The sequence below is a fragment of the Excalfactoria chinensis genome, chromosome 4 (genome assembly GCF_039878825.1).
Source record: "Excalfactoria chinensis isolate bCotChi1 chromosome 4, bCotChi1.hap2, whole genome shotgun sequence".
Lineage (NCBI taxonomy): Eukaryota > Metazoa > Chordata > Aves > Galliformes > Phasianidae > Excalfactoria > Excalfactoria chinensis.
Genome location: NC_092828.1, coordinates 43,455,082 through 43,468,933, shown reverse-complemented (window position 1 = coordinate 43,468,933; position 13,852 = coordinate 43,455,082). Strand labels below are relative to the sequence as shown.

The 13,852-nt window shown below is 40.0% G+C and overlaps 1 protein-coding gene across 11 annotated transcripts in view; it reads right to left on the bottom strand.

Annotated features, from left to right (window-relative positions):
* MAPK10 (mitogen-activated protein kinase 10) overlaps positions 1-13,852 on the bottom strand; it is a 97,242-nt gene that overhangs the window by 25,572 nt on the left and 57,818 nt on the right. For 9 of the 11 annotated variants that reach the window (XM_072336434.1, XM_072336433.1, XM_072336428.1 and 6 more), the window contains 3 exons: positions 7,150-7,319; positions 2,381-2,510; positions 1,071-1,129 (listed from right to left, as the gene is read on the bottom strand). In XM_072336434.1, the coding sequence (XP_072192535.1) occupies positions 1,071-1,129; positions 2,381-2,510; positions 7,150-7,271 (311 nt within the window). In that variant the 5' untranslated portion in view covers positions 7,272-7,319. Of the gene's footprint in view, positions 1-1,070; positions 1,130-2,380; positions 2,511-7,149; positions 7,368-13,852 lie in introns of all 11 variants that reach the window. The other 2 variants (XM_072336427.1, XM_072336424.1) reach the window with 1 other exon arrangement.

The following is a 13,852-nucleotide window of genomic DNA, read 5'->3' as shown; positions in this document are numbered from 1 at the left end:
CCTCCAGTAACTAACAATGTCAGAAAAGTCAGAAGCGTCCCATGCAATGGCCACTTGGCCTTCACTAATGGCTCCCACAGCACATGCAGGAACCTGAGTGAAGTCTGAGCAGCTCCAAAATGCATCTGCACATGAAATGGCTCCAGATCTCTCCTAAGACTGCACGGCTTAACTCAATAATTGGTCCTGAGCTTCTGGTAAATAAGCTTCACTGACAACCTCAGCAAAACCTGCACTCAATTCCCTTCACAAGGAAGTTAACAGGTTGAACACATTGGCACATTTCTTAGCAGACATTTCAGAAGCACAGCTTATGTGATCACAAATTGCTCAACTTCTGTGCACCATTTAATTACAACCTAATTGTAACATGACAGCAAACTTTGAGGAGAACATCAGTTTTCAGTTTCTATGTGAGATGCATGCTTCATCTTCTCTCCAGTATTGGTTACTTCCTGTGCTCTACATATGTCTGCAGGAACAATATGATGCAGAAGGTTCATATGCTAATACTAAAACCATCCTCACCCAACTCCGATGACTATTTGTTTCTTATCACTGGCTGATATCTGAGTAGAGAAGAGGAATACTTTTCCATACCACAAATACAAGATATGGGGAGGACTGAAAGCTAAAAGGAATATTGCTACATAACACCATTTGTAGTTCCATTTGGTGCAGCTTCATACTCTGCACAGCATTGCTTGTGCAACTGTACAATGCCCAGCAGAGATGCAGTTGTTCTCTGCATTGAGTATGAGTCACCCAGGCAAGCAATTAAAGACAGTCAGGTTATTACAGTGCAAACAAAGGATGTTCCACATCCATCACTCTTACAGGAAATTACTTAGAGCAAATTGCTGCACACTTGCAGCACTTCAGAAGCCCAGTATTGGCACCTTAAAGATGCTTTGAACACAGGCATGCAGATAGCTGTCTGATCACGGTGCAGACTACACATTTTTCAGGGTAGCTCATAACCTCTGTGTTCTGCTGAGTTATTGCATTAACAGTACACTAAAACACTGCACCTCAAAAGCTTTGGTTTAATTATTTCCTGTATTACTTACACATCCTGGAACTCTTCTAGAGATTTCTGTGGTGTGAAGACATTTAATAAACTGATAATCTGCAAAACAGGGCAAAACAAAAGGAGGAATAGAAGTGATAAAGGCGAAGCAGTCAAACTCATTTTGAAGCATGTATTGAAAGATAAACTCTATTTTTCACTGCTCGATTAATACCAACACCTCTCACTTTATGGCTCAGAAAGAAGTCAGTAATATTCAGAATAAAATGCCTCAGATCTTCAAGATGTCTTCAAAGTGCAATTGCACTGGTTTCTAAGAGAAAGACTAGTGATGATGGATGACTAGCCACACGCTCAAGGTGAAGGAGTCCTCTGAATGTTGAAGGCACAGTTCAAAAACTAACTGAGGATCCATCCACAATAACCATCCTCATAATTCAGCCAAAAATTTCTTAAATCAGAAGAACTGAAAAAATGGGACCTGAGGAATCCAGACTCCCTGTGTTTTTCCTTTTGCATGGGCAACAAAAGTAGAAAACAGGAGCACAGCCACCAGGAGAACCATATTTTACCTCTCCCTTCCTGCCTGCTCTACTCTCTGGGCTTGTTCTTCCCTGTCTTTCAGGTCTTCCCCTTATACATGCTTCTTAAAACAGATGAGCTAGAACAAACACCAACCTAGCCAATGCTGTGTTGTCAGCAGCATTTATGCAGCATTTTTTTAATCAGTTATATAATTTAAATGAATGCTGTTTCACTGCAACCCTTTCTCTTCCAGTATACTGAAATCACAAAGTGAGAACGCAACATCACCCTCCTTACAGGAAGGACCACTGCCCTTCCAAAGGCCTCGGGGTTGGTTTGACTGAGGGCAGCTTCAACTCATGTCACCAGTGAAGAGGCAGGACAGCCCAGATGAACACAGTGAGAGCAGAGGGATAAGTTAATGCCTCGAAATGGGGCAGAGGGTGCTAAAGTGACAAGTGAAGTTCTAAACAAGGAGTGATACCTGAGCACGGGTACCCCAACTCAAGAGACACCTCACTGAGTTTCAGACTCAGTAAGAAGAGGGTGGAGCCAGAATGCCAACCACCACTTCCCTATTTACAGAGAAACAGCAGAGAAAAACATGCTCTGCTCTCTCTCCTTCCATCATCCCTGCTATCCTATCAAGGCTCCCATTTGGCACAGTCTTCACAAAGGAACATGCAATAAAACCCCTTGATCAGTTTACTTTTCAATTCTCTCTCTGTCTCTTTTTTTAAATTTTAAATTAATAAAGACCCCCAAAAGAAGAGTTTTCTTCTCAACAAACCAAATCAGCAGTTTGACTCCTTGCATAAAACTTACATTTTTGTGATTCACACACTTCATGAGGACCAGCTCTCTGTAAGCACGTTTGGCGTGGGTTTGGTTCTGGAATGGTCTGCTGAGTTTCTTAATGGCCACGTTTCTATCAAGGATGGCATCATATGCAGCGCTGCAATCATGACAAACACAGGGGTTATACATCTTAGAGGAGCTCCTTCTTTCCCTATGGCAAATTCCTGAGCCTCAAGCCTGCTATTTCCATTTTTTCCTCTCCTTGAGAGAAATGCTGGGACAAGGAGAGAATGTCTAGTGAGAAGAAAGAAGCCAGTGAAAGGAACCATGCGCCACATCAGCAGGGAAAAGCATGCACCACTACTTTTGACATCCAGTTTCATAGGAATCTAACACTTATTTTCAAAGGGTAGAAATAAAAGATTAATTAATTCTAAATAAAAGCACAATGAGAACTGGCAGAGACAAATAGTTTCACAAAACAGCTCGGTGTAGAAGGCACAGCAGAGAGGATTCTGCAGTTCCTGTCATGATTAAGGACACGTTCACCAAGTATCTCAATGAACAGTTCTCCATTTTCGATTAGAATTAATTTAGCCTTTTCCTTATCATATTTTCTAATGGAATCAAATTATTTAATCATTCCTTTAGACCATATCATCCAGGTCCAATTACATGCAAGGAAACAGGACTATTTCTCAAAATTTATTTCTCATTTCCTTTTAATAAGGAAAATAAACTGTTATGTATGCTTAGTTTAAAAAATTGAATGCATGAAGAAATACGGACTTGGGTTTGCAAAGTGGTTTTAAATATGGGCTTCTCAAATTCTCCTTTTTAATTTTAAAACATTTTGCACAACTTTCACATATTTTGATAATTTTCTCCTCTTAGAAGTTCAAACCACTTATTTTGGTTGTTCAGATATGATGACACAAATTCCAGCTTCTGCATTTTATAAATGCAGATTAGAAATATTCTCAGACTAAACCAGACCTCAGGTCCCATCCCTGATTACTCCCTCTCTCAACAATGTGGAAAAGTTTGCTACAGGTTTTTGCTGCATCAAGAAAAGCAGGAGTGTATTTCCCACAGGGAAACTCCACCAAATCACTTCTTGATGTTCCAGCAATGACAACATGAAGCACTAGAGCAACTCTTCAAAATCCCATATTTTCTTCCTATGAATCCCTGTGTATTGTAGATTTTCACTCACATTATCCTACTGACCACATACAGAGCAGAAAGTGCAGAAGTATTGGAAGCTGAGTTACAAAGCCAACAAAAATTTACAAGCATACTAAAAAAAAAGCTGACAATGTCTGTCTTGAAATGTCTTCTCCTTCTCCAGTCTATAATTCCCAGTTACATTATTCCTACATCACAGCACACCAAATATGTACCCAAAGAAGAACGTTTGATTAACAGAGATAGTAAGAAATGTGAGACATGATGGTGGATTTGTGGCTTTCTCTCTCTTTTGGGTCAATCACAATGGGACGCCATAAAAACAAAGACAAAAATATCCTTATTCCATTCATAAAGCATTATACTTCATGGAAACACAAAGTCCAAGGAGTTTAAAAACAAGATCTTTCAATAACTAACTGTTCTGCATCCATCATTCAAGGACATTCATTGAAAATATCTCAGCAGACAACGTCTGAGCTAATTCACACTAATTCATCACCCAACGTCTTTAAAAAGGACAATCAGAGACCCATAGAATCACTTGAGTAGGAAGGGACCCTTAAAGGTCATCTAGCTCAACTCCTCTGTAATAAACAGGAACATCTGCAGTTAGATCAGGTTGCTCATAGCCCCATCCAACCTGACCTTGAGCATCTCCAAGGACAGGGCATCCACCACCTCTCTGGTCAAGCGTGCCAAAAAACACCTTGCTTACATCCAATCTCCAGCTTCTGCTCTGTTTGTTCCCTTTTTCTGAATTTTTCATTTTCAGTCAAGGCAGGAGATACAAAAGTACCAATTTAAAATCTGCAATGCCTTTGTAAGCCCTTGGGAACAATCCATTCCCAGTCTACCATGAAATGCAACAGCTGTGTCCTCCACTATGGAGGAAGAGGAAGCAATCCCAATAATCCTTTGTACAGTGGTGTTTACTCTGAGATACTAGGATCTCAACTTCAGTTCTCCCCTAGCCTTCCATCAAACAGAAGGTATCCAACTACCTCAAGACCCAAATATGGGAATTCATTGCACTGAGTCAATTAGTAACACTGATGCCTTTTCCTATTCATTGGAGAGCAGCTTTTGTTCACCAACAGTTGGTGCTGCATCTTAGCGCAATGTGATCACAGGTTCCACATGTGGGCCTTTTCTCTGGTGCTTGTAGAGGAAATCCGTCCTTTGGAACACCAAGGTTAGCACTGATGACCTACCAGCCTTCCTAAGAAAATCTTCCATCATGGGCAGAAGTGTGGCTGCCTGAACAGGTAGCTTTGGGGAGCAGGAATAAGAGAGAATAATGAATGCCTGTGAACTACTCTGAGAAAGCTGATTGTGAAAGGCAAGGCCAAGATCTCCACTAAAGGACAGGACACACATTCCAAAATCTGGGATCCTTTCTCTATGAACTGTATTGAAACACTCTGCTCATCTACAAAATTATTTATGAACTTATACGGCTGCTTTATTTGGTAACAAGAACCATAATTCAGCCCTGGGTCCTGCTATGAAATGTTATTTCACAATAAGCTCAAAATAATAAAAAAATCTTTCAAGTTTACCATCCTATCTCTGGCAGCTGCGCAGATGGAAAGCACAATAAATAAATTCTTCCCCAACAACTGTTTATGACAGATTTTTTAAGGTAAAAGTGAGCATTAAAACTGTCATTTTAAAACAGTAAATAACATGAAATGAACCAATTTAGCGGACAAAAATTTTAGCCAGATGTGAAAATAAATTTACCAAGACTTACGAGTAATTACAGATACTTAACGAGCCTTTGCTGGCTCCAGTTAAAAAACAACAACAAAAACGAGGAAAAGAAAAAAGCAAATCAAATTTATGTCAGGTTCATGAATTTATACAGATAACCATAATTTGGATCACCATTTACTAGTGATTTTGTGTGAGATTTCAGACATTTGAAGGAGCAAGCAAACACTTGTCATAAAAAGAGCACCCTAGTTCAATGTCCGAGATGTTTTTTGAACAGATACTTATCAACACTTCAAAATGGTTCTTCCCCTGAAGTAGTAACTCTTTTAATCAGTAACATTTATAACTCCTATTTTAGTCTCCCCCAGAATGAACTGCCAGTTAGAGAGAACTACCAGCAGGTTCTGAGACAAATTGTTGAAGCTTGTCTAAAAATCTCTTCCTAGTATGAAAGCAACATCTTGACTCACAAAAAACTGCACACTGGCAATATTACACCACCCCTCCCTTCAGGGCCAGGTTGATTCCAGGTATACCTGAATACACTGCACACCTAATTTCTCCTCTGAATAATATATTCTTTTTCTTCTAGGAAAATCACAGGTCTGTGTTGTGGTGAGGCCTCACCTGGAGTACTGTGTCCATATCTGGAGTCCTTAGTACAGGAGAGACATGGACCTGATAGAGAGCATCCAGAGGAGGGCCCCAAGAATGATCCAAGGGATGGAACACCTCTCCTACACAGACAGGATGAGAGAGCTGGGGTTGTTCAGCCTGGAGTGGGCTCTGGGTAGACCAGATAGTGGCCTTTCGATATCTAAATGGGGGCTATAAGAAAAAGGGGACTCTTTAACAGAGTCTGTTGTGAAAGAATAAGGGATAGTGGTTTCAAACTAAAGGGGAGAAGGGTTTAGATTGGATGTAAGGAAGAAGTTTTTTACACTAAGTGTGATGAGGCACTGGTACTGGCTGTCCAGAGAGGTGGCGGAAGCCCCATCCCTGGAGACATTCAAAGCCAGGATAAACTGGGCTCTGAGCAGTTATAGGCAAAAAGTGATCTGTCTCTCGCACTTGCTAAACAAAAATGATCATCTGCCCTATCAGCCACATAAGACTTCTCCATCTGTCCCGTGAAACTGTATGGTCTTTTGTGGCCTCAAAGTATTGCTCAGTCATTTGGGGGAATTGGCATTACTTTCCACTTCAGCTTTCTTGTTTTCTCATTTGATTTTCTGCCCCAGGGCACTCCGAACATCTCCTGTCAACAATTATTACAGACAACAAATTCACTTTATTTTACAGATTTTACTTAGCTTAATTGCCTTTACAAGAAAAAAAAAAAAAAAAAAAAAAAAAAAAAAAAAAAAGAAAGGAAAAAAGAAAAAAAGGAAAAAAAAAAAGACTTTATTTATATTTTATTTTTGCTGCTTTTAATTAACCCACTTCAAGCTACATTTAGCCCTTTTTCTGTTTGAGAACTCATTGGCAGCTACCTCACTGCAAAAGGTTTCCATTGCAGATGCTGCAGAATGCTCTGGGACGTGACCAGTTCCTACACAGTGCTCCCTGATTGTCACTGCACGAAGACTGAAATTACAGGGTTTGCCCGGGATATAATTTGCACTGCCCCTGGAAATAGCGTCACAGTTGTCAACTGTAGTCAGCTCTTTCTCTTTCTCCCTTGCTAGTTGCATTTTGCTATGTGGAGAAACAAACCCCATGCTAACATCCTCACCAGTAGCAGAATTTATCAGACTCCTTTTGCCTCAGGATGTTTGTTGCCCAATGCTCATTTTTGCAATGGTAGACAATGTCTGCGACTAGCAAACTGTGAAGAAATGCAAAAGGCAAATCCTATTTAAAAGCAAAGAGAAAGTGCTGATACTCACCAAACTATTCCCTGAGCCCCAGAGCCAATTGGTTTCAAGTTCTGGTAGCGCTTGAGAACAGTGAAGGTCGAGTCACCCACTTCCACGCTGTAGAACTGGTTGTCAACTTTGCTTTTGCTCATGTTGTAATGCTTGGCAATGTATGACACATCCACTTGTTTCCCAAATCCCTGTTGTGCAGAAGGGAAGGGGGTTGGGAAGGAAGACAGAAACCCAAGCTGTAAAACATCAGAATATTGAGGAAACACAGTCAGTTCCATTTTAAAACATAAATCCTTGCCATTTTAGGCTACAACATTCAGTAGCTGAAGAGAGTTCACCAGTCTGGTAGGAACCAGAAGTGCTGTTCCTGTGATCCTACCATTATGTTAGACCCTAGAAAACAAATTATTTTCACAAAAAATAATTAATACAAGTTACTACAAACCTGTTGTGCCTGCATAGAAGATAGCACTACAGAGCTGTAACCTTGCCTGTATGCGTAGGCATCACCCAACATAAAGTTTCATTACGGCCACTTGATGTCTGCTTGTATCCTCTGTTCACCAAAGAATACGGAGTAAAATATATACTGACTACGAGATAAACATTGTGATTTCATGTCTGCAACTGAGGATTCCATCCTATGCTATGCTGAGCACAGGACACAGAAGTTCAGCATGTCATAGAGCTGTCCTGGAGCAGTGGATGATTCACCCATGGAAGGCCATGTTCCCCAGATGCACTCTGAGGAGGAGAAATAGAGCCCAAATGTACATCTGCTGCCTCGTGCCTCTCTCTTTCTCTGCATTCATTTCCAGTGCTCACAAATGCAATGTTTGAATTTTCTTAGTTTCTCTGATATAAATTGCTTTTTCAATAAATCTGAATAATCATCCATGTTACAGGACTGAACAATACTGAGGCAAATTTCAATAGGAAAAGGAAAAACAAAAAGTTTCCTTGAAGAATATGATTTCTTTCATTTTAAAAATACCTAATTCCAGTGTTCCATAAAGCTGGCAATAAAAACAGAGAACTGATCCTGCCAACAACTGGGGTTCTCTGGTTTGCCCTGGGATGAATGAATGCCCTTTTTCTGTTGGTTATCCAGATAGAGCACCCGTGGTTACTGACAGGTTGGTTAACTCCAGCTGCCTCATTTGGAGGCTCTGAAATGTCCTGGCTGCAGCCATCCATTCAAACAGAAAATCTCATTTCGGAAGAACAATTAGAAACGCTGCATTTACTCATTAATCAGACACAGGGCAAGGGGTCCCGCCTCTTCCTAAATGATGAAAGGAAGAAACATACCCATACAGACTCAAGTGCTAAATCCAAGGTTAAAGAGTGGAATAACTCTGAAAGAGGTATGGATTTTTCCCATCTAAAGAAAGAAAACTAGCATCTGATTTGCACTGTGCAGCCTTAGTCTCAAAGCTCCTACTGCTATGTGCAGACAGATGAATAAATCCAGCTTGCTCAGCTACTCCTACCAGACCTGGAACTGAGTAGCTTTATTTGAATAATGTGCTCCTGATAGGCAGGAAATAATTCCAGCTCCCTCTGGCTACACTAACACATTTGCATCATGTTTTATCCTGATGTCATTATCAGAACAATGCAGACTATATTCAGCATTAACATCCGTTACTGCAAAACCAATGTTAGGGAAGTGTCAGCATAATCACTGCACTGCTTAGAAAGCCCGAATCACAGCCAGCTCCTCTGGAAGAGCAAATACAGGGGCATTTTTTAAGCCAGGGAATGTACCTTGCTGAGGCCCGGGGAACCATCGCCTGTTGGCAACACCAGTACTTACCTCCTCACAAAGTATGTGGTACAGATGTAAATAGGATAAGTTATTTTTGCCACCATGATTTGAGGATCCTAAACACATCAACATTACTTCCTTTCAAGTCAGGCAGAACCTGTGAATGATTGGCCTTAGGAACCTCACACTGATACAGGTAGGTTTCTGAAGTGCTGCAGCTCCAACAGGCAGGTACTTGTAAACCAAGGAAGTCTTAATTAATTGAATAATTACTGCTTGCATTTCCTTCAGTCATTCCAACAGTAGCTGAAGCAATACTGACCAACAGGAGCCTGTACAGTCAGATCAGAACACGGTAGTTTCAACAAGCAGCTCTCCCGTGAGTAACACAGACTTTTAGAATGGGAGAATGCTTACTTTCATAAGAACTACAAGACAAACTATGTACTTTTCCTTGTTGTGATCAATATTAAAATCAAATCCCTAAAGCAATGAATCAACAGCACTACTTCATTAATTGCATTTTATCAGATCTCCATATCAAAGTGACAAATAAGCAAATCACAAACCATTTCCAAGTCAACTCAACAGTCACTTGAATGACATTTGAGGGTCATTTTTTCATGGTTTCTATAAAAATTTGAGCAACAGAATCTAAGTTTCAACACTAACTAGAACTTAACCTTCATTCTCCACATACAGGAATTTTCTTTGGCCATAACATACTCAAAACTTACAACACATACCAAACGTCATTCTCTTTCTTCTCTACTGGGAAACTTCAGACTAAAAGAAGTTAACCTTTCAGAACTGAATGTACATCTATCCAGGCTGGGTTGGCAGCCATAGCTGTGCAGTTATTTGCCCAATATTCCAATGTCTTGGGAGGAAAGGAAATTAACTGCTAAGCCACAGGGGACTGAGGTGAAGGAAAATGGTAGTGCTAACATTACTATATGCCTCAGGAACATGTTATTTGTTTTCAAAGAACAACTATTGAAAAACTCAGTGAAACTCCATCTATTGCCTTGCTCATAGTCATAAGCTGCATTCTTTTTTTTTTTCTTCTTCTTCTCTGTTTTACAGCATATACAGCAATAAAGAGAGACAAGAAAGTACAACAGAATAACAACACTATTTTCTGTAGTTTGAGGTGAATTGTTTCCTGATATTACCCCTGTTTATTTATCCAGTTTTACCCAATGAACAAAGGATACTTGACTACTTTTCACTTGACATCTGTTTCTGAACACCATTCCCCCCTGTTATTGATAAACTCACAACAGAAAGACTTCTTAGAGCTCAGCACTTCACATCCATCTTTTAGCTTCTATAAAACTCACTAATGGCAGTTTAATCTCAATTGCTCTCATCTACATCTCCAGGACAATCAGAGCCATCTCAGAGCATATTAACAAGCATCAGCTAAGGAGGAGCTTTCCCTCAATATCAGCATCCATCTTTGCAAGTGCACAGAAATGCCTACAGGAAGAAATAAGCATTTAAGTGTGCCATGATTCAAGGATATTGAAGACAACAAAACGACTCTGCACGTGTGAAACAAGTGAGGAAGGGAATTAGATGAAAGGCTGAAAAACTGTTTCCTCATCTGCAGTTGGCATCGTGCTCAAGGATGTACAGGATGCAACAGAGCCATCATTCTGTGCTGGCAGTGACAATGGCTCCCCAGGGCCCTGCTGTCTCCACTCCATCCCAGACAAAGAGGCTGGGAAGGAGGTCAGCGCACTGTGGGCAGCAGACACAGTGTTCCATCAGGGTCCAAAATATGAATATCTTGAAGCTACCATTTGACCAAAAGGTCAGATGATGAGATTATACAAATGCAAGTTCTGAAAGAAGGTGAAGTCCCGCGAGTGTTCTTGTCAGCTCTGAAAGCGTGTGTCTGTACAGCTGGCAGATCCATTTAGCTCCTATTCTCCACGTGATTGGCTGCAATTCACTCACAAGATCCAAACGCCACATTTGTGGACTTTACCAAACCCCTGCTTTGGATTTTATAGGCACAGACTTCACTGTGTACATTTGGAGAGTCACAGAAGCCTACATTTAAGAAATAGGCAGTAAAGATCTACAGCACAGGTAGACATCAAATCTCCCACATAGAATACCAAATGCGTGCATTCACACACAGTGTTGTAAATTCTTTATCTTATCTTAATAGCCCCATCGCAACACATCTCCCCACTATAGTATCTCATTCTTAACCTATAAGGACTATATTCATCACACAGTACTCCTTATTATAGTGCTTTTTATGTTGTCATGGGTTAATTCTCTGTCTTCCGTTAGTGCTTCTCCACTAACTTCCTCCTACATCCGAGACACAGGCAGCACTCCTCAGAACTCAGCATCTCAGTAGCCAGGTGACTTGTCCTGCAAACAGCTCAGCTATGACAGACCAATCCTTGATTGTTTCACTGTTTTTGCTTTGCACATTCTGTTTTAAAAGAGAACTTATTATAAGGAATACAACATTATTACCTTTTGAGGTTTTTTGTTTGTTTTTTAATTAAACTCTTTTTGTTTTATCTCTTCTAACAGGATGACAAAACTCCAATGAATTCAGAATTGGCTTTTGGCTCTGAGCACTGAGGAAGAAATAGGGCTCCTTCTCTTTCTTGTTCACTTCTTTCTACAAAGCAAAACTCCATTTGAATATTCTTCATTTCTCTTCTAGATGTTCACTGAGATTTCACTACTTTCAATTGCTTCTTTTGTACAGGCTCAACATGGTTGTAAGTCATTTCTAACTATTTCTCATACATTGCTTATGAGCCATCACAGCCCAAAGGCTTCTGCTTCGTTCTGGTGCAGACTTGTAAGAGATTGGCAATTTGTGATCATCTCCTCAGCAGAAGAGCAAGTTCAGAATGATTCCTCATTCACAGATTGTCTGAAGAATCCAGCACAGACACACAAGTAATGTCTTGCCCCAGACATCACACCAAGGAAGGTAAGGAGAAGAAGTTTCATCCAGAAATACCAGATTAATGATTCTTGGTAATGAGGTTTCTTTATAGACAGGGACTTGATTGGTAGAAAATATATAATGTAGGGAATACACAGCAAAGAGACAGGTAAGAGAGGGTGTGGAAGTGGAGGTAAAATGTTTGTCACTCATACAGTGACAGGAACTGGACAGTGGCAAAGGCATACCTCTGAAACAGAGGGAAGCAACAGCAACAGCCACAACCAAACTGCAAGAGCAGTGAGGAGAGGAAACTGATGTTTGTACTCATCAGGTCATTCTGAATCACTTGGCTTGAACAAGAAGAGACAATATGGGAGGAAGCAAGATACAATTAAGATTAGGAGAGAGAAATAGCCACTGAAAGTTGGCCAAAGCACTGAATCACTGGGAAATGAAAAGGATGGCTGATTTTTCAGCAACAGCAGGATGCTTAAAGCACAGAAGAACTAAGATGGGATTAGCTCCTCATACTGAGAGCACACTATTTTTCAAATAGACTGAGTTTCTCACTAAACTGAGACAACAATGAGATATCAGGTGTTGGCTGAGAAGCTTTCTTCTGCTAAGCACATAAGGCAATAAAGAAGAAGTTGCGAGATGCTGTGTCCTGACACACACCATGGCATCCTTTAAGAAGGGTGAAAAGGCAGCACATAACAGCACAGGTATAACTATTTCAACAATTATATTTCCGGGTACAGTTGTATAATTACAGTATTCACTGTGAAGGTGACTAATGAAAAGACTCTCCTTTTTTTAATAAGAGGCTGAAACGAGCTGAATAATTTAATTGCATCTCTTGCTAGACATAGAGGGTTCTTGATCTTAAATAATAGCACTTCAGTCCCAGAAATCTACAAGACGGGACCGTGCCTACAGAATGGTTTATGAATGTCAATTACTCTCCCTTTGAGTAGAAGTCATAATTATAGGACATTTCCTGATCAAGACAACATATTTAATGGTTAAAGCAGTAACTCTGTCTAATGTGACTAAGGCATTAATTTTAACTAAAGTGGCTTATCAAATTTAGGAAACAGTTCAGAAACAAACCTGGTGAATGAATCAACTGAGAACTGATAAAGCTGGTCTTTTCTGTTTGTAAAAAAATGAAAAGTTTTCTAAAATAATCTGATTTTGAAGTGTTCATGGATGCAAGTATTTTGCATGGGAAGCGTTTTGTTCAAGGCAGGTGGAAAGTAAAGCAAGTTATCAGAATACAGGTGAAAAAAACATCTGAAGATAAATTAAAGGGTTTTTTTGTAGCTGTTTTTGGGGACTTGTTTTTAAAGCTCAGTCTGAGTAGAAGCTTGCAAAAATACTCTATGTGCAAACTGAAAATGCATCCTAAAGGTTTCTTTAAGTGGCATCAATACAGCACCAATTCAATTTCATTATGCAGAAACACTGACATATTCCATCTGGGGCATCAAATTGTTTAAACTGTCCAATAAGGACTAATGATGGTGCCCTACCAAAGGATTAGCATGTGATATTACATTGGTGATTCATATTGAGCATTTTCTTAGTATGCACGGCTGGGTCCCAGATATCTTATCTCAGAATGCCACTGCCTGCTTTTTGGAAGAAAATTAAATATATTGTTGCCGCAGTATGGAAGTGCTGTGAGGCACAAAACTGAATAATAAAAAGGTGTTTTTCAAAGACAAGATAATTTATGACTACTACTTCAAGTCAAAAATCATTGAATTGTATTGTGCTGCAATTACCAAACCCTGGCAGAGGCCACCCAGAGGCACAGTCACAAACTGCAGAACTGCTTTTTACTCCTGCAAAAAGTGTGTGTGCAAATGAAGTGTAAATAAATGCATCCCATACAGCTAACGTTTAGGAAACATGAAAATTCTACCAGGCTGCACAATTCTTCATGTTGGTTGGCAGCATCCATTGTTAGTTATAATTCAGCACTTGGACATTCTTTTCTACTCAAAATCCAA